The 21,227-nt window shown below is 37.5% G+C and overlaps 1 protein-coding gene across 1 annotated transcript; it reads right to left on the minus strand.

Annotated features, from left to right (window-relative positions):
* Positions 1-361: 361 nt before the first annotated feature.
* On the minus strand, positions 362-19,055 carry LOC306774451 (uncharacterized protein; the record flags this gene model as incomplete). The annotated part of the gene is made up of 10 exons (XM_079264488.1): positions 362-510; positions 2,858-3,584; positions 3,662-4,010; positions 4,358-4,486; positions 4,850-5,017; positions 5,139-5,285; positions 8,243-8,299; positions 12,282-12,401; positions 15,721-16,107; positions 18,938-19,055. 10 exons carry the CDS (start codon positions 19,053-19,055, stop codon positions 475-477), a joined length of 2,238 nt encoding a protein of 745 aa, XP_079120614.1. The 3' UTR covers positions 362-474.
* Positions 19,056-21,227: the final 2,172 nt, after the last annotated feature.

Below are 21,227 nucleotides of genomic sequence, written 5' to 3' on the forward strand. Positions count from 1 at the left end.
GTAAGCTTACTGTTTCCAATTGCTTATGCAGTGTGTGCTTTACAATAAGAGTGTTGTCATTTACTGTCTATTCTGCAAGTGTGCTCTTAAATCCACATATCTCATCAAATGGCAGTGAATAGAGTAATTGTACAGAAAGCGTAAAGCAAGACTCTTCTCCAGAACCTTTGTAAAGGAACAAGTGGGAGATGAGCAGCATCCAGGTCATCCGTCCAGCACGCATTAGTTAAGTGTTAGTCCAGCAGAGATATCGTGACACAGCCAGTGACTTCATCACTCTGTGATGTCACAGACAGAAAGCCTCCTCCTCTCCACTTATCAGTGTTGATTCAGCTCTCCTTGTGTTTCTCATTGGTGGCTGCCTTTTTGCATATAGTTTGTTAGGTTTTTTTTTCAGCTGACATGCAGTTCCTGCAGCGTGTCAGGCCGCTCTCTCTCCGCTCTAAACTTTCTGTCTCCGTGGCTTCAGTTCCATCAAACGATGAGTGAATCTCGGCTGAGAAGAGTGTTCTGGTGAGAAAGAGAAGTTCAAGTGAGCATTGAAATGGCGAGCTGAAACAGAAGTATGGCAACTTTATTTGTTCAGCAGAATAAATAAGATGATAAACATGAGCCAGAGGGGTTAATATGATGAACAAGAACCTGGGGCAAACTGCCTTTTAATTTTTTTTTCCACATTAGTTTGGATTTGTTTTAAACCCTTGCTCGAATCCATTTAACTGATGTTTTTAGTGCTGATTACCAGTTTGACCCAAGTTTGTCAGTGAGTAAAAAACCAGTTATGCTTGTTACATGGAGTAGTTGGATACAGAGCAGAGTATTCTACCTAGTTTTCATTCTGGTAGCATCTGAACCTGACCTGTCAAAAGCACAACAACAACACTTATGATGGGCCTACAAAAAAGATGTTTATTTGTTTTTACTCTTAGCACAAAACCCCACACAGTGAAGGAGAAACCTAATTTCATACTGTACATACAAAAATTTCTTAAGAAAAAAAATAAAAACAGGATATGCAAATATATATTCACCCTCTTTGCTATGAAGTACCTAAATGAGATCTGGTGCAAGCAATTAACTTCAGCAGTCAAGTAATTAGTTCCATAACGTGTTACACACTATAAATACACATCATCAAGCAAGCTACACCATGAAAATCAAGGAGCTCTCCAAAAGGTTTCATGGCAAAGTTGTGGAAAAGTACAAATCAGAGCTGAATTATAATACAGTATGCACAAACCTTTGAGAGCCTTCTACCAAAACTCACAGGCAAGGAGGGCAATAACCAGAGATGCAAAAAACCAGACTAAAGGTTACCCTAAATAAGCTGAAAAGCTCCAAACCATAGACCTCCATATTTATCCATAGGAACACTACAAGCAACACTCAAAAGAACTGGGGTTTTACAGAAAATGGGACAGCACAAAGGAAAATGCTGTGTCTAGTGACACCCCAACACCTTTCATCACACCAAAAACCCATCACAAGAAGCATGGTGATAGCAGCTTCATACTGGTTTTTCATCACCAGGGACTGGGAAAGCAGTCAGAACTGAAGGACAGATTCAATCCTAAATTCTTGAGGGAAAATGTTTTAGTCTTTAAGATATTTGAGATTAAAACAGAGGTTTACCTTCCAGCAGATTATACTATTATAAATGTGTTGCAACTGACTACTCAATGCCTAACCCAATTGATAATCTGTGGCATCATTTAGCAGAACAGTAGAACCATTGACTCTGAAGACAACAGGGTTGGTTTTGCTTTAAAGAATGAGCAAAAATCACATTGGATAGATGTGCCAGCCTTACAGACGCATCCTTAAAATATTCTCAGCTATAAGAGTCGCAAACTTTATACAAACTAGTAAATTTGTGGCAGTAAAATTGTGTTCACATGCTATTTTTAGGTTTTTATTTATTTTTTAGATTTTAAATTATTTCTTTCTTGCTTTGCAATAACAAAAAATGGCATCTTCAAGGGTTCAATCACACTGTGCAAATCAAATGGTTGACTGTCTTTTGAAAATGTTTCATATACATAGAAACGCCACCGCAGAAGACACAAGACATTCTTTTGCCAAATCATCATAAATAATAGTATTATTGTCATGTTTTGTGATGCATTACCAAAAAAAGAAACACGGTCTAACCTAGTAACATTTACAACTTTAACAAAACTGAACTGTGTGCATGGGAATGAAGAGATAAACATGTACTATAGTATTGGCTGGGATGTGGTTGATCTGCTTTATAGAACAGCTGATGATATGAAATTATTAACGGCACCATCCAAACTTTCCTCCTTCATGGATTGTCTTCTCATCACTTGCTGCAATGTCTAAGAGTGCTTGACCCAAATCATGGCGACTATTCAGTTCTACATCGGCCTTCAACTGCTGTCTCTCTACGAGACACTTTGACACTGGGTATGTTTTTTTTCTGTAGAAATGATACCAATTTGGTTCATTGCTGGTCATGCATCACAATCTCTTTTGAGTAATAGCAGCTGTTTAGTAACATTCAACATACATTAAAGGGACATATTGAACTGTATCATCTACTGCAACAGCAGTTTCATAAAACTACAGTTCCCTTGTTAAGCTAATGTGATTAGTTATGGCTGTAATGTTTACAGCCTGACAAAAAAGTCAGATTTGCAGACTGAAATTTCTGTGTGACTGCTGTGGGTATATCTGATATCATCGAGTGACACTGTTTTATTTAAGTAAATTATTTTTTATATCCTCAAGAATATTTTTCTCAAACACATTTTCATTGATCATGCACTCACCTCCACTGAGCTAAAGATGTGCAAATTCATCCTGTCAGTAATCTACTGGCTTAAATGTTACTCACCACTTTCCGGGACTTGTCTCGGGGTTCCTCTCTGTGACTGGGTTGGAAATGGGCAGGTGGTTGGGAGGAGTGGGTATTTGCTTGTAGTAGCCGTGGAGATGGCCTGTCAGTCCTGTTTCTTTCCGTTTCTGAGGAATGAGGCCGTGAATCTGCTTCTAGTCTGTTACTAGATGAGCGGCTGCAATGCCGACTGGACTCCCCGCTGCTCTTTTTGGAGCTGCCCTTTGAGGGTGTGTCTGAATCTTCCTCACCCCGGGCCCCACTTTTCCCCTGGCTAACCCCTCGCAATTTTGCTTTCCGCTCCAACAGGCTGTTCAGAAACGTGGCGTCATAGTCCTTTTCTTGAGAGGAGGTCGATGGTGGACTTGCTGTGGGTGGAGGAGGGATTGTGTTCTCCCTTTCCCATGTGCCCCTCCGCTTTTTGGGAGAAGGCAGTGGGCTGATGTTACTTCTGTTTTTCTTGTTCAGTTTAAGATGATCTTCATGGTCACTAAGCTCATTTTCACTGTTGCGATAATGTTGTGGAGGACCATTACGGTAGGAGGGGTATCGACTAAACTCTCGAAGCTCCATTTCGTAGTCTCCCCTTTCTTCTTCTCGCCTCTCTTCTCTTCTGCCTCCTCTTTGCCTATAAGCAGCAGCAAACTCCTCCAGTTCATCCAGGGAGCCTGTGCGGTCGGCGTTACGATACGTCTTTCTCTGCAGGTGCTCTGAACGAGGGTTCCACCTGTAAAATATAACTTGAATTTAGTTTATACTCAATTTAAAGTATGAACTTATTAATGCGTTCACATATATCTGCACCTGCTGTGTTTGTCCTCCTCACTATGGTTCTCTTGCCTTTGGTTTTGACTGAATTTGTGCAACTGAGAAGAAGATGGAGGGTCATCGCTGTATCGTCGTGGAAGCAGAGGTTCGTTTTGGCAGTCGGGGGTATCTGAGTCAGGGTCATGACGATAACGATGAGGTGAATGGGGTGGATTATTACGATGTCGTTGCGGTTCTGGACTGCGGTTGTCACGGTAGCGCTGCGGTTCAGGCTGAGGATCATGATCAGGGATAGCTGGCAGCGCTTTCTTCTGAACATTTCGGTAAGTTTGGCGGAAGTTGGTTTCTGCCTCATGGAGGGAGCTCAGCTCGGAGAGGCTGCAGGCTGAACAGGTCAAAATGAAACAATCAATAAAGATTGCTGAGAATTAATTAAGGGAGAGGAAGGTTTTTCCCAAAGCAAGATGCAGCAGGTGATAAAAGTCAAGGTCTAAAAGAGAGTTGGAATGAAAGCTGTTGCAGTTAAAATATAATCCTTTAAGTTAGCTGGCATGCACACCTGCTACCACTTCACATGAAGTGGTAGGAACAATAGGAAATCCAGAAAGAAAGCCAGAGTCGAGAAGGGCTTGATGAGACAAGCCCAAGAGAACAAAAAGTTTAAATGAAGACCATGAGCATCAGCATACTTTATAGCAAAGCTGCAGACAGAGGGGGGTTTATGAAGCTTACACTGATGGCTGATGGATCTGGCGGGGTTGAAGTGAGCCAGTTGTTTCTCTACATACTGAAGCACCCTGAGAGAATCCTGATCCTGCGTTGATGGCACACGGTAGGGTACCCCTACAGCATGCATGGGGACTAAAGATATGTGCAAACTTGACTTAATAGGAATGACAACCTTGTACTTACTAATCTGAGAACCTTTTTATTGTTAATGTGTGCTTTATATCTCACAATACTTACCACAAATGTATGACAGTAATATATTGATGGCAAACTGAGGCCTATTAAATTCTTTTAAATAATAAATAAAGTCCTGATAAAAAAAATACAGACATCAAATCTAAAGGAACTGACAAATAATGTCGCTTAGCTTAAATACAATATTTAAAATAGTTTATTTTCAAATCAGTTTTATAAATGTTTTATATGTGGGCAGTTTTTGCCCGTGTCAGGCTCAGAAAACATTTTAAGCAATTTAAGACTGATGTAAAGCCTCACCTGCTGCAACCAGGGTCCCATCTGAAGGTGGAACAGAAGACACCTTGTCCACCAGAGATGGTGGTGCAATGGGGACCATAGTAGGGACACCAGAGACAAAGTAAGGAGGGTAGGTAGGTGTCTGGGGACTGGACGTGCCTGTTTTTATACCTTTACCTGCCTCATACACTAAAAAAGGAACACACATTTTAATTTAGACTTTCCAGAAAAAAAAAACCATATTTTTTTCCAACCAGCATCAGCATTCTCGGCCAAACTTTTGCTTTTCTTAGGGTGTCTTTATACTCACAGTGTCTGGGGCAGCAGCATGTGTCGGGGCAGCACCAGCAGCTGACGTAACAGCAGCAGGAGTGAGGACAACACTGACACCAGCAAACTCCAACCAGCAGCAGGAATAATACACTGCCAAGCACCACTGCCACCACAAACACCCATTCTGCAAATACACACACAAAATTCCATGCATGAAATAAATTACTTTACAAATATATTTAAGAAAAATTGGATTAAATCACTGTAGTCATACTGCACTTCTAAAAAGCTTTTACTTATCAAGCAATGGATGATAGAAACACAAACTCAAAATGCTAAATAAAAAAAAAAACCCAGTTAGGATTAAAGTCATCATATTATACTGATGAACCAAGATATCAGAGTTTCAGATCAGAAAATTATAAAACACCAAGAAGTTGTGTATTATTTTGTTTATTTCTTCGTGTTGATGAAACAAACTTGGAAGAGGCCATGTTTTACAGATACTGTGTGCATCAAGTGCATGGAGGAGGTATAGATGAAATCCTGTGGAGAATCCGCATTAAGACAGATGGGGACTAGGGCTTGTTGGGGGGGGGGGGGGGGGGGGGGGGGGTGTTGGGAATAGGTACTGGTTCATTAGATGGGAGAGTTTTATTTGATTTACTTGTGAATGTGCAAGAGAAAATAACTGGATGCTTTTGGTTTGGGTCCTTTTGGATGGGGGGCATGATTTTGAGTAAGTAATATGTTTGGTATGTGAAGGCTTGCTTTTAATTTTGGTTTATTGTTGATATTTATTTTGTTTTTTTGTAATCTAAAGCACTTTGAGCTTCTTCTTGTATGGAAAAAGCTACATAAATTTTGATTGAAAGAACTGAATTCAGAGTCTGACTTCTCATTTCTGAGGTGTATCAAAAAGAAATTTGATCCGCATCTTTGCCTGGGGTGTTCATTTCTTCTTAATATGTATCACCTCTATCCTCCTGCTTTCCTCCAAAAGTACATCTATACCGACTGCATGCACTGTGACTTTACAGCAAAGATGCTATCAGGTCACACTACAGTATGTAAAATGATGTACTGTGTAGTATTTCAATTTTATTCTGAGAAAGCCACAGTTGCAATAAGTTAATTTGAATAAGTAGGTACTGACAGGTTTTCAAATGATATTTATAACCTTTATATATTAAGCAGCAGAATATGGATGGATGGATGGATGGATGGATGGAAGGGTGGATGGTGGATGGATGGATGGATGGATGGAGAACAGTCATAGTATACTGATAAAACCCTACTTATGATGATAATGAAAATGGAGGAACAACTCATAGCTATTACGTATGTATTTGCTTTATTTTGTATTTAAACATCAAAAGCACATCAACTAAGATAATACCGTAGCTGTTAACTGTTAATAAACTTGATAAGCTCCTCATTGCCTTTGTATCATATTACTAGTGTCACATGGTGTGTAACATAGCAGCCGCAAATATCACAAATATCCTTCCATGTGGTTGTACATAAAGTCTGTGATATGCTTGGTAACGAAGCGGATAGCAAAGGTGATAAAAAGGATTTCATCCCAATTAACAAACTTTTTGAGCATATTTTGTTCTTGTAGATGCTTGGAGGCACAATTATACATTTCTTGTTGTTAGAAGTATTTCTTATAAAAACAGGATGTCAGATCTGAACAAAATACAATAAGGAACCATAAACCATAAAGAAATGAGAGACAAGATGGAATCAGAAGGCTAAACTGGTAAAAATGGTGACTTCTATATATTTTTAATTGTCCCCTGATAGTTCATCTTTTCATGAGCATTTATCCTTAGAATGTGATGAACTAGAGCAAATGACAAATAGAATATGAGTTCAACAAGGAGCAAGATAATTTCACACAAATCGCTGGAGCTCTGCAGCGTTGAAGGATGCAATCAGTACAACTGATATAATACATGCATCTGTGGGGACAAAGTAAAGGAAAGGGAAGGAGAGGGCAGATAAGGAAATCTTCAACAATGTATAACCAAGGACAGCATTCTCTATGAGACACACACACAGGCCCACACATACTGACAAAACACACACATTTACACACTTGCAGGAAACCTGTTTTTTGCTACAGGAAGGAAAGGAGCAGTTTACACTGCTCTGTAAGATACTGAAGATTTGGCTGTTACAACAAAATAGCCTGTAATGTGAGCTCATTTGCAATCACTATGACTCCTCCACACACAAACACACAGATATGCTCTCAACAGGATTTTAGCTTCCACAGAGCATGTTGTCATTTCACAGCTGTGTGTGTCAGTGTAGATAACACTTAGAGGTTAAACCTGAAATAAGCTTCTAGTAACAATTAATGCTTAGTTACTCCCATATATTGTAATCATAATGTGATGCATTCATCAACTTATTCAAAATTCTGGGATTGTTTTTTTTTTTTTTAGACATTTAAGGAATTTGGTGTTGCATAAACAAATTCCCCTCCCTTCCTAATTGCTGCCGTTTTACTAGGTAGCATCCAAATGGTGCGGGATGACACACAGACCACAACCATAAATAACTGTAATGACGGTAATAACTGTTTTCCAGCACAGCTCAGCTTAGTGGGAGCAGCAGCCAGTTCAGCATTTGATGGGTATGGATCAGTCAGTTTGCTTAAAAACGATTCTGAACACAGTTGTCAAAGTCTCCTTTGAGCTGATTCACACCTGTTGCATTATTTATTTATGTGAAAAGGGAAAGATTAGATATGTTAGAAATCACTCATGACTGGAAAAGCCTTCATAACATCATATTACTTCAACCAAAGATGCTATGTGATAGGTACACATGGTTTGTCTCTAAAACATTTGGATGAGTCTGCATCACAACTTTACCTAAATGTGCCACATAACCTGGCTTTCAAGAAACTAGCTTGTAATGTTGACCCAGATCCAGATGTTAATCCAGGATTATTGTGTCTTCTTTTTAAAGTCTCCAAGGCTGGGTGCAAACAATTCACACCTATTAAGTTAATTTTACTCTTAACAACCATCCAAATCTTTTACTATAGGCACAGTCTGAGCAGGAAGCAGGGTTAGTATGAAATAAGGAAAGCAGGTGAGGGGGAAGAGTACATTATGCCCCTACCTGGCATAATCTTCAAATCAAAGTCTGGGAGGAGATCTTCAGGAAGACCTGAGAAACCTGGAGGGAGACAGAGGAGAGGAGAGGAGAGGAGAGGAGAGGAGAGGAGAGGAGAGGAGAGGAGAGGAGAGGAGAGGAGAGGAGAGGAGAGTTGAGGAAAGAATGGAATTGATGTAAATTGTAATGATTGATTCAGCAAAAAGGTTGTTGGTGCAGCAACATGCATTCAAAGATAATTAAGACACAAAAATGCAGTAAAATACAGAGAAGGTACAAGGAAAGACAGAGACAGGTCAACAGAAGCATGCAAAAAGACAATCTTGTCTAGATCCAGAGAATCTTCCCATCAGATCAGCCAATGAGCATACTGACCACGTGATTTCTGATATTATAGGCTGTAAATTGTTAACTGGCAAGCAGACAGACTGAAACATGAATCATTCCCATGAAGATAAACAGGCAGGGGCTGTGAGTAATGTTACGTGAAGAACTGCAGATATCATAGTTGAGCATTTTTTGTATATTCAGAGCTCTCAGAGAAACACCACTTTTTTTTTAATTTTTTTTTTTTTTATAACAATCTTTTTATAATAAAAACAAAACTGAATTTTCAGATGGAAAATGAAATATTTAATCAACAACTAACTGTGAGGGGATTTCTTGGCTGGTGTGTGGGAACAGTATCTTGCTAGATTTTTCACTAGCAAGGACCTACGATGACACAGACAAAACAAATAAGTATTCTTCATTTGTTAAATTATACATGTATGATTGATACTCACTTGTAATGTTGCGATTAAATGTTACATACAATTTTTATTCATTAATTTTTATTTTTATGTTTTAAATTCTTACTATAAATAGACAACATACAATGTATATGGGAAAGAAATCTTAATAAAAGAAGAATAATACCTTATTGTCACCAAAATAGTACATTGAGAAATACACAAAGGCTGAGCCTTAAGCCTCATATGTTAATAAAAATAAAGTAAAATGGTACATACTGTCATATACGTAGCCAAAATATGCAACTTACTGTTTCTTCCTTTTATGTGATGATTATCTTTCTAAAAAATGTCTTTTACCTCAATGTTAAGGTCAACGGATGTCTGAGAGAGACATAAACATGAGAGATAAGGTGCAGTGTCACAAGCTGGTACAAAAAGTGCTTCAGTATGCTTGAAGACATGTGCATCAGCCCACTGAGCAAAGTGAAGCTTGTAAGATGTGGAAAAAAGTCAGCACATGAGTGTGACCTGAACAGACAATAATTTATTCTTGATTGTGTGGTTATTGTAGAAAATAGAAAAGGGGTGCTGGGCATGAACACCTGGAGGAGAGTAGGAAAAGATTGCAAGGTGGACTATCTTGGCCTGACCCTAGATGACAGTGAACATACCTGAGTGTCTTGGGGAAGGCTACGCTTGTGTTTTGCTTGACTTGAAAACAGAAAAAAAATATTTAGAAGTCCTATTGCTGAAAAAGTATAAACTGAATTTTGCATTTCTTCCTTTTGCATCTTTCAGATGACTCTGGTTGTGTGTACCTGTTTCTTTGTCTTGTGCCTTTTGCCTGTAAAAGTATCTGAACGCAGCTCACATCCGCAATTTCCACTGATTCTAGAATTTGCCCGCAGGCGAGTGATTCACTGAGATTTACTTTCAAATATGCTCAGATAATTTGTTTTACCCCATACAGTGATCAGAGTAGGGGATGTCTACAAGATACCACATATTTTCTTCCGTTATAAAGATAATTTGCAAGGAAAGTCAGCTAAAAATGCCAGAGCAGTTTATAGTGAAGGAGCTTAAAACACTAAGTATTCAGAAAACAAACTTTCTGTTCAGGTAACATTTGTCCCCCACAAATAAACCACCTTTTTCAAAGGCCTTGTTAATTATACTGGGAACATCGAGAAAAGGGGTCTTTACTTACCTTAAACAAAATAGTTATTTTATTATATACTCTAGAATAAGGAACTCGATTTTGGTGCATGTTTAACTGATCCCTGCAACAAACAAAAAGATCTGAATGTATTTAAGAAGTCATTTATAGCAATACAGTCTAAACAACTTGTCTTATTCTGTTAAAAATGAAAAAGCCATATGCCAAATACTGAGCAACACTTTGGAGGCAGACTACAGGAAGAGAAAGCTGTCTTCTTTTCATCATGAACCGAGCTTTCGAAAGGCTCACATCAGTGGAGTGTCTCACATGGTATCACCCTCCATCTATTGTAACACTGTGCTCTGCTGCGCCTCCTCCACATCATTAAATCTTCCATGTCTACTTTTCTCTGAGGCCATTTGCTAAAAAGACAAAAGACCCCCTGAGCCTGGCCCCAACTGTTGTTATGGAAACACAACAAGTAGCTCACATGCCATATTAGCTACAAGAAGAGTGAGAAATGCGTTTTTTGGGAACCACCTTGGTTTAGGGACTGTCATGCCAGGACAAATACTGTACACACAAAGTCATGCATGCAAAATCATCTCATTTTCATTTGTTTGCTGCATTCCATTGTCCCATTATTTTTTATTATTTATACTGAGGCTGTAACCATCCCCAGTGGAATTCACTCAGTCGACAACAAACTGTACAAACTATGGTAATTGTGAGTGTCTCTTTGAGCACACATATAAGTCTCTTGAGTGTCAGCCAAACAAAAGTTTTGCCTCTGAAAGCTTTAAAGTAAAAGGAGCCATACATACTCTCATCCGTTTCTATGGCAACATTTGTAATTCAATTCACAAGAAGCCTGTTTAGATCAGATCACACATTGCAGGTGAATGATAATGGGAATGTGAAACACATCTTCATGAGTTGAATACTGCTGTTAATGTCAAATATTGTTCTGCAGAAGTCACATTTTAAAACCCAGTGAATGTAGCTGCTGTACATGTTAGTCTGTGGGAGGTGTGACTGCTTGTAGTAAATCAGATTGTTAATGAATTTGCATTGTCATGTTGGTAATAAACAAGTCTGATTATAAAAGTTGTGTTGTTGCGGATAATCAATGTGTTTCTTTGTGTCTACTATTAATTAGAAGTAAAGGATTGGTCAAACTTGCCCTCTGTCCTTCACTCGGTAATTAAACAGGTCAAAGAGATAAAAAAAAAAAAAAAACATCTATGAAAGTGCAACTGTATTTTAAATTTGTATCATTAATAATGTAAAAATATAAATAAATAGAGACACTTTGAGAACAGATGGCCCAGTGAGTGGTGAAAAGTAAGTTTTCAGGCACTCACTCAGGTGAAATTACAGGTCATTTTAACAACAAATCATCAGGACTTTTGACAAATATCACTGTACAGCAGTGTTTTGATATTAACCAGATTTTGACCTTGCTCTAGGACACTGCCATGTAAACACCTTAACTGCACCAATACACCCCAAATGAGTTTTCACTACTACTACTACTACTACTACTACTACTACTACTACTACTACTACTACTACTACTTTTTATGGCACAAAGTGCTGCTTTGCTCTGCATGCTGTGAATTCCAGAAGGGCCACTAATTAGTCACTTTGTTGACTTGCTTTATTTTGGGAAACCAATGCTTGTTTTAGTCTTTTCTTTCACAAATCAGGTTGATTTTTTTTTCCATCCTAAAACAGCTGAAAACATCCGTTCTGGCACAGTTCAGTGCAGACTAAAAATTGGTGCAGTCAAAGATGGACCTGCTTTCAAGTAAGAAACTTTACACTCGAGTTTTAAGGAACATTGACATTATTTAAAAGACACAAATTATTCAATTATGTTCAAAGACATAATATGGGGATAAGTAGTTTATCAGACTATTATCTAACTATATAAACAGATCAAGCAAAGTAAATATATTAGTTTTAACTCATGTAAACACTAAACTCAAATTTCATTTATATCATCCTTAGAAGTCTAAAAAATGTAGCCAACAAGACATTGAACAGTCAGTTTCCTCGATGTGAGAAGTATCAAAGATAATCAACCGTTTTTTTATGTAAAAAACTAAATCTTGTATAATAAGAATATTAAAAAGTATTCGCAGCTTACCAAGGACCAGCAGCTCCACCGAGGCTTCATTTTGTCCTTCCAGATCATCTGATATCACCACTTTGCAGACATAAACTCCACTGTCCCCCCACTGGACCTCTCCTATTCGCAGGTCTGCCTCTACATGAGAAAAAAGGAAAAGGTTTCAAATAAATGTCAGCGGCTATCCGTAGGTATCTCCCAAACATGAAAATAGTACACTCCTTTTTGTTTCCATCTCCATCTACTGTGTTCATTAGCATGTGTAAACCTAATCATTACTTCCATCACATCCGAAGTCATGTCATTTAAAAAAAAAAACAAACAAAAAAAAAAAAACATTAATTACTAGGGGTGGGAAAATCGAATCAAAATTATATATATATATATATATATATATATATATATATATATATATATATATATATATATATATATATATATATATATATATATATATCTTTTTTTCAAACAAATAAAAATAATTCATTATAAAATTTTAGTCATTTTTTATTAGTTTTTATTTATTGTTTTACTTGTCTTCTTGGGCATTATAGCAGAAGAATGATGATCTAGCTACTTTGTTGTTTTTTCCTCATAGAAATAAAAAAAAGACAAGCAAATAAGTTTTGTAATTTTTTTTTGTTTTTAATCTACAAAAATCAGGAATGTTGAGGAATCGTGAAAATCGCAATTTAAATCGAATTAGCATCTAAAAAAATCAGAATCGAATCGTGACGAAAGCATATCATCACAGCCCTATTAATTACCAAAGTGCATTATTTTGGCTGCAGAGGGAAGCTACATCTCAGCCACGAAGTCATCCTTCTTCATGAAGTAACAACAAATTTTGACAAACAAGGCCTAGGTCAGATTGTGTCATAGTTTTTCAATGGTATTTGGGTCTAGCTTATGTGTACTTTTTAATGAAATCCCTGGTCTGAAACATGTAATTTAAATAAAGAAGATTCTTGTAGTTACTCGAATATGACTATCTAATCCACCTTTACCATGTGTTTCTTGTTACTTGAACATTTAGCTGGCTCCATATTAAAGTCAACAAACCAGACAAGCCAAAAGAATGAAAACTGTGATAAAGATAAGCTGCACGTCCAACACACACACAGAAATCAGTAACATTCTTTTGGCCAGCTTGGGTATTCATAGGAGCTCAGGAAAATGCATAAACTTACACTCCAAATATAACTGGGCCTGCATGCTGAGCACACAAGAAAACACAGGAGCTGTTAACTTAGACTTGTAATAAAGCAGACAGGAAAGGAGTTGCATAATGCCCTTCCTTTCCCTTTCCCTTTCCTGTGACCTAGTCTCCTACTGTCTTGTAAAACTGTGTTGTAGAACTACATCTCTCTCAGTTTTCTCAGATAACTTTTTTAGTAAAGTTATCTTCAAGTGTGTGAACTATGTTGGACTAAGTGTGTTAGCCATGTGATTAACAGAGTACCCCCTGCCTAAAGCATGCTGGGATGGACTCCAACCCTACCGTGGCCCTGAACAGGATTACATGGGTATGGATGACTGGGCGTCTCCAAAGGCAACAAAGCTTTTACTTTTCTTTTCTTTCTTTTGTCCATTTACAACATCACTACACTAGCCTGTGAGAGACAGAGAAAAACAGGAAAAAAAACTCAAAGGAAGCCTTATATTGAGAAAAGTAAGTGTTTGTATGGTGGGATGTTGAGAGGAAAAATGAAAAGTGGGACATTTAAGGACATCAGAGGGATGGAGCAAGAGGGCAAGATGAATGCGAGTACAGCATGAAAACCATTTCTTTTGTCTGTGTTCCTGGGTGGTGAAGAGAAGAGCGATTCTTCAATTAGAGTTAGAGCTTCATAAATCTTGTGCCAGCAAACTGGACATACTCTCTGTATTCACACTTTCACTCACACACATGCATGTATGAACTGTAGTGTCCCTTGGATGATCCTTGAACTATATAATGGGAGCACATTAAAAGAAATACAGAAATGTCAGCAAGTGAATGGCAAAATCTATAGTTAGGAAGCTCAACTTACAACGCCAGATCCAATGAAGCTGGGATGTTGTGTAAAAATTAATAAAAAATAAATACAGAATACAATTATTTGTTCATCCATTTGAACCTATATTCAATTGAATGCAGTACAGAAACAAGATATTTAATGTTCAAACTGCTAAACTTAATTGGTTTTTGGCAACTATTTACTTATTGTGTATCTAATTCTTGCAACATGTTCCAAAAATGCTGGGACAAAAGAATGTTTACCATCATCTTTCCATTTAACAAGACTAAATAAGCATTTGTGAACAGAGGACACAAAGTTCTGAAGCTTCATAGGTGAAATTCTTTTCCAGTCTGGGGTCTCCCTTGTCGTATTTTGGGATACATAACGCATCACACATTTCCAGCGGACTGGTGTGGACTGCAGGCCGGCCAGTTCAGTACTTGCACTCTTTCATTACAAAGCGCTCTTTTGTAATGCGTGCAGACTTTGGCTTGGTATTGTCTAGAAGAAAAAAAGCAGGGATGTCTTGTCTCTGTTGCTCCAAAGCCTGTATGTGTCTTTCAGCCTTAAAGGTGCCTTCACATATGTGCAAGTTACCCATGCCTTTGGAACTAACAAAGAGGCACTAACAATCCCAAAAGTCTGTTACCTCTATGGCCTGGAGGGCATGACGTCCATGACATCTCAAATTGTTTTTGGAAGTCATAAACGTCATGGAAGTCATGACGTCCATGACTTCCAAAAAAGTCCACTTTGTGTCCACTTTGTCCACTTCCACTTTGTGCCAATTCATCTGAGATGAGCTGGTACCCAGAGAAACCAGTGCTTCTGGGTGCTGTTGATATGTGGCTCCAGTTTGCATGGTAGAGTTTTAACTTGCACTGGAATTGTGTTAAATGACAATGGTTTTCTGACGTGTTCCTTAACCCATGTGGTAAGATCCTTTACACAATGCCAGTTTTTAATGCAGCGCTGCCTGAGCTATGAAAGGTCACGAGCTTTCAATGCTGGTTTTCAGCCTTGCCAGTTATTTCTCCAGATTCTCTCAAACTCTTGATGATATGATGAACTAAAGGATGAAATCCTTAAATTTCTCGCAATTAAGACATGTTCTTTAACTGTACAAATATTTTCTCATGCATAAAGTTCCCAAAGGTATGAACCTCGCTCCATCCTTTCTTGTGAACAACTGAACTTTTCCAGAATGCTTCTTTATTCCCAATCATGACACTCACCTGTTTCCAATTAAACCAGTTACCTGTGGAATGTTCCAAACAGGTGTTTTTATTGGAGCATTTCTCAACTTTCCCACTCTTTTGTTGCCCCAGCTGTTTTGGAACATGTTACATCACTTAAACTCAAACTCAATTCATAATTAACTATTGATAAGAAAATGACTAGATCATGTTGAGGATGGGAACCAGAAACATTGAACCAGAGGTGAAAAGTCTTACTGTTGATGATGGAGATGTCTCTGTTCTTGTAGAACTCAGACAGGGTGACAGAGGATCCAGAGATGGAGGCTACGGTTCGGACAGTCCGGCTGTTGTCAGAGCAGTCGAGGTAGCTCGCCGTCATACCTGTCTCATAGCTACCACTGACTCCACCATTTCCACTCTTCACACCACCTCCTCCCCGGCTTCCGCTTAAGCTGTCTTGGTAGCTGAACGAATCCCTGGTGCGGTCTCGACAGTATGATTTGTAAACCCACTGCACCACAGCGGTCTGGGTGGACACACTAGTGTACTGGCAAGGTAGAACCACAGACTGGAACAGCACAGCATACCTCTTCTCATCTCTTACAAACACATTAACGCCTGAGCAAGATGGAGGGAAGACACCTGCGATGGACGACAATGCAAAATAATGATCAGTCAAGTGTAAAAAAAGAAAAGCTATAAAACAAACAAACAAAATTAATGTGTAATAGGCTGTAGGACAAACTCAGGTATGTCCAAACATTTGCTTATTTAAGTAATCAAATAAGAACATGGTCTTCCAAAGTTAAAAAAAAGAGGGGCTGTGATTTTCATTGATCGTAATTAATATCATTACTGTATACATTATTGTAACAGTCACTAAATACAGTATAGTTCCTTTACTATTGATGACATTATTACTGTAACTATTAATATTACTATTGATCCATATGAGTATATTATATATATTGTAGGTAGTTAATGGCGTGTGGAAAATGGGTGGGCCTGAAAAAGCGCAGGCTTCTTTCCAGTCCCTTTGGACAAAGAGTTTTTGCTTCTCTTGTATATTCTTTTGGCTTTGTTTTTAATTTGTCTTTATGTTTAAATAACACTTTCAATTCAAGATAAGTCTAAATAAAATGCATTGATTTTTTTTTATCAGAAATTATTGTTAATTATTCATTAATAAAAAGAAAAAAAGAATATGTGGATTTACAGGATGCTGACGTGACCTATAAAAAGAAAACTTACCCTCGAATCTGTGTGAAAGCAATTCACAAATCACAGTGATCCTTTGAGTTTGAATTAAACGAATCAACGCACCATCTGGCAAGATGAGCAAGACTGTTTGTGTTCAGTGAAATCTGGCTGCGAGTTGAGTTGACCTGACATTGTTTTGGAGTTTCTGAAGCCTTGGGGCTTTAGGTCACATGATTACCAGGAGCTTGAACCTGGTAGTTCAACAGCGATGCAGATGGGTGAAGAAACCATGTGAAAAATACATGCACACACCCACAAACATCTGTGCATACTGAAATGTGTGTGTGCGTCTGTTAGTATGTGTATTTGTAAGGGCTAGCAGTGGGAGGTGAAACTGAACTGGACCAGTGAGCATGGGTGTGATGAGAAGCAAAAGGGGGGTGCCTAACTTAAACAAAACCAGGCCACTTTTGTTGTCTTTCGGCTACCAAGCGTTAACTTGAATTAACTTCTTCATTGGGTAGCACAGAGAAGACTGATTTAAACCAGATTGCAAACATAACACAGCAAACAGACATTTACAAAGAGTGTCCGTGGTCCTTTACAGAGTTTAATAATGTGCGAAATACATTCTCCAATACAAACAATCTGACTAAGCATTGCTCTTTGCTGGCTACGCAGCAACTGAGAAGGAAATTTTATTTTCCTGAAACTCAAGTTGCTGCAATTCTTGATTTTAAATCATTGTAATTGTCAAATTCTGGTCTTGGGATTGGATGATACCAGCAATTGGATGTGCTTTGTGATTCTAGGAACTTTTACATTCATATTAAAGATGGAAATATTAGCTGATTAATTTAGTTTTTGTCTTAGAAAATAAGTTGTTGTAAAACAGCTAAGCTTTTATAAATTAGCTTCAAACAGAAAACAGAAAAATCAGACCGTAAACCTGAAAATTTTGTAAACCTGAAAATTAAACAGTCTTAACTCGAGCTGTCAATGAGGCAAGCTGTGTGTGCAACAGATAGCAGACATCATTACAACTGAGCATCATGAACACATTGTTCTTCAACTGGAAATAGATTGATAAATCTCATACAACACCCACAACCTACATTCTTTTGATCAAAGTGGCTTGTGCATTCAGTAATCTAACATGTAAATAAAGCACACACACACACACACAAACTTTGACGTTCCACTATTACTTTGTTTGAATTTATTCTGAAGTGACAGTCCTGATGATTATTTGAGACATGTTTTGGATGGGTTATGGCAAAAAGAAGCATACTTTTAAATTAAGCAAATGAAAATATAAATTGCTCAAGAAGAACATTATTCTGACTTCTAAGAACAGGAGCAAAAAGAAAAAGAAAAAGTAAAACAATACCCAAGGAACAAGGCAGGTCTGGCTGTGATCATGAAGCTGTGGGGGGAACCTGAATTTATTAGCTTTCAGTGGAGTGTAAGAGGAGGGGTAGACTAAAGATAGTCAGTCTGATGGACATTTTTGTCTGGATTTAAACATGTTTGATTATATATATATATATATATATATATATATATATATATATATATATATATATATACACACACATATATATATATATATATATATATATATATATATATATATATATATATATATATATATATATATATATATATATACCATGCACTACTCGTGATTTCTTTTAGTTTTCTTTTTTTTAGTTTAACCTTTGTATTATCTGTATATTAATGCTCATTAATAACTTTAATCGTATCTTTCATAATTTGCTAATGTTTTAGCCTACCCCCCACTTTGATTTTTTTTTTTTTTTTTTTTTTTTTTTTTAACGTTAGTGGAATACATTGTCTCTCCAAAGTAAGGAGGCTGTTTTCAGACATTTCTCTTAGAGACCCAGTTAAATTTTTCTGAAGTTAGAGCTCCTAATCCACAGCCCCCAAAGCTTCTAGACGGATAATTCACACATGACTAAATCCAATCTTGCAGTCGACAGCAGCACAGCTAACAAACCGGGGAGGGGGAAAAGACACCAGTATTACAAAGATACCCGTTTACTCAACCTTATAGCGTAGACTAATGTGAGACAAGATACTGTAAATAAATGTGTGATTCTCCGCTACTTGTCGCATTAAAGAAATAAGTGCTAATAAATGTATACTTAATCACCGTTTTAATGAATAACTTTAAAGATACTCCAACTAAAACTGGAGGTAAACAACCTGTTACAGCACTTTTCGCAGAGCAGATATTTGTTTTCCTTACCTGCCAAACAAACGAGAAAAATCCACCACATAGGGGTCAAAAACGGTGTCCAAACCCTGCAGTCCACTTTAATAAACATTTCCTGGCGAACGTCGTTGTCTTTCCTCCTCCTTCTCATCCCTGTCTGATGTTTAAGGAGCTCATACAAAGTGCTGGCTGATAACGGGACAGCAGCGCTCGGAAAACGGAACATGTGTGTCAAGTTCATGGAAATAAAGTTTCCCGTTTCCGGTAAAAAGCCTTACAGTATAAAATCCTCCTTGACCTGCGGAAATGAGAATACAACTGGTAACCTGACGAATTTCATGATTGAAGCTCATTTTGAGGCACACCTTTTGTGTTTAATTATTTATATGAAGTCTGAATACTTAAATATTTCTATAATATCAATAATATAAATATAAAGTAATAATATAATTTTAATATAAATATTTATATTATTATAAATATGAAACATTGTATTATGGAATTCTAGTCTATAATCAGGTCAAAGAACCTAAAAATGTCATGAGATTGTGGTTGTCTTGAGCAGGACACAGGGTTAACACAGTTTATATTCAAAATTCAAAATAAATACTTACTACACCTACCAGTTAACATCTCAAGTACATCTTATCAGTGGCAAAGATCTATTCTTTTTTTCTTTGAGCTTTAAGATTACTGGTAACTATTATCTCTCTGTTCTACCCTAGTGGGGACCTGTCCACTCCACGGTATACCCCACCCTCACAGTTTGTAGCAGTTGTGATAAATTAGAAAATGGATAATTGTTACCAATGTTGTCATGGGAATTACAAGCACAAAGAGTTGTTGAGGATTTGCTGTCATCTAGTGGTCAGGATACAGAGACATCGATTCGTTCATTGTATTTATTTACATTCGTTTTATCCTTGAAACATTTTCATGCAAAAAAGTCACCCATCCCTCTACATACAATAACAATCTGGAACACCCCCCCCCCCCCCCCCCCCAAAAAAAACCAAAAAAAAAAACCAAAAAAAAAAAAAAACAGGGAGGGTGAGAGCTTTGTTAGAATAACAATTTAAGAAAGAATAAAAAGATTTACCACAACTTCCACCCAGAAACAGCAGAAACTATAAAATAAAATCAACATGAACATAAGCAACAGAAGACCTGTCATGACATTGAAAAGGAAACACCACAGAGTACACTTCTATAGTAGTAATTCAATATTTAAAAAACACATTTTCCATAAACATAAAGGTTAACCTGCACAACCTCAATATTTTCTACCATGTAATGCCTCAAGTCAGAGGGTGACCAAATCAGAAGGGCAAAGTTAAATGTTTCAAAAGTCAAATTTGACCCTTGTGTATTAAAAAAATATATCTCACTTTGTAGTCTATAGATTAGCTACGGACAAAGAAGAAATCCAAAGTGAATCATGCAGGCTACAGTTTAACTTAAATATAACTGAGTCCATCTACGTTTTCATTATTATTATTAGGGTCCGAGCTATACAAAGTAGACTATAGATTGGGCCCTAATTGTTGCTGATATGTTTATTATTCTCTAAGCCAGCGTTTTTCAACCACTGTGCCGTGGCACCCTAGTGTGCTTTGAGAGATTGTCAAATGTGCCATGGAAAATCATCTTATTAAAGATATATTTTGACAACAACTTCAAATTGTTTCTATAGGCCACAGTCTGATTTTTCAATATTTTCAGTTTATGTTGTGCCCTGTGTTCTTTTCAGTGAAAATAATGTACCTTGGCTCAGAAAAAATTAAAAAACACTGCTCTAAAAAAAAACTCACCCAAATTTGAGCTGCTTAGCCCCTGTGAAAAGTTGTGACACTTGGCACATACTTCAAGCCAGGCGAAAATTTCAATAATCTAGGGTCCGCAGACACTTCAGTGCAAAAGTAACTCGACAGCGCCCCCAAGAAACTGAAAAAAACCTGACAAAGAGTTGGTCAAAAAAGTTTACTTTGACTAGGACAACAAAATTTGGCACACTTCTACCACCTCGAGGGGGGGATATGCAACATCCCCGGACGAGCAAAAAAAAAAAAAAAAAAATCAATGAAACACATGGTGCCATGGCAACGGGAAGTCCACCATCTTGGGGTTTACGCCTATTTTATAACTTTATGCGCACTGTATTTGATCGAACTAGTCTGAGGGGATTTATGCAATTGACTTCAAATTCAGCAAAAAACCTTCATGACAAGATAGGAACCACAAGTTATTCAAATCTTTCCCATAGGGGAAAGCATGTTGCCGTGGCAAACCGTGGAAAAAAGCCTTCTCACCATGAAACACGGTT

The sequence above is a fragment of the Telmatherina bonti genome (assembly GCF_933228915.1).
Source record: "Telmatherina bonti genome assembly, chromosome: 1".
NCBI classification, from domain to species: domain Eukaryota; kingdom Metazoa; phylum Chordata; class Actinopteri; order Atheriniformes; family Telmatherinidae; genus Telmatherina; species Telmatherina bonti.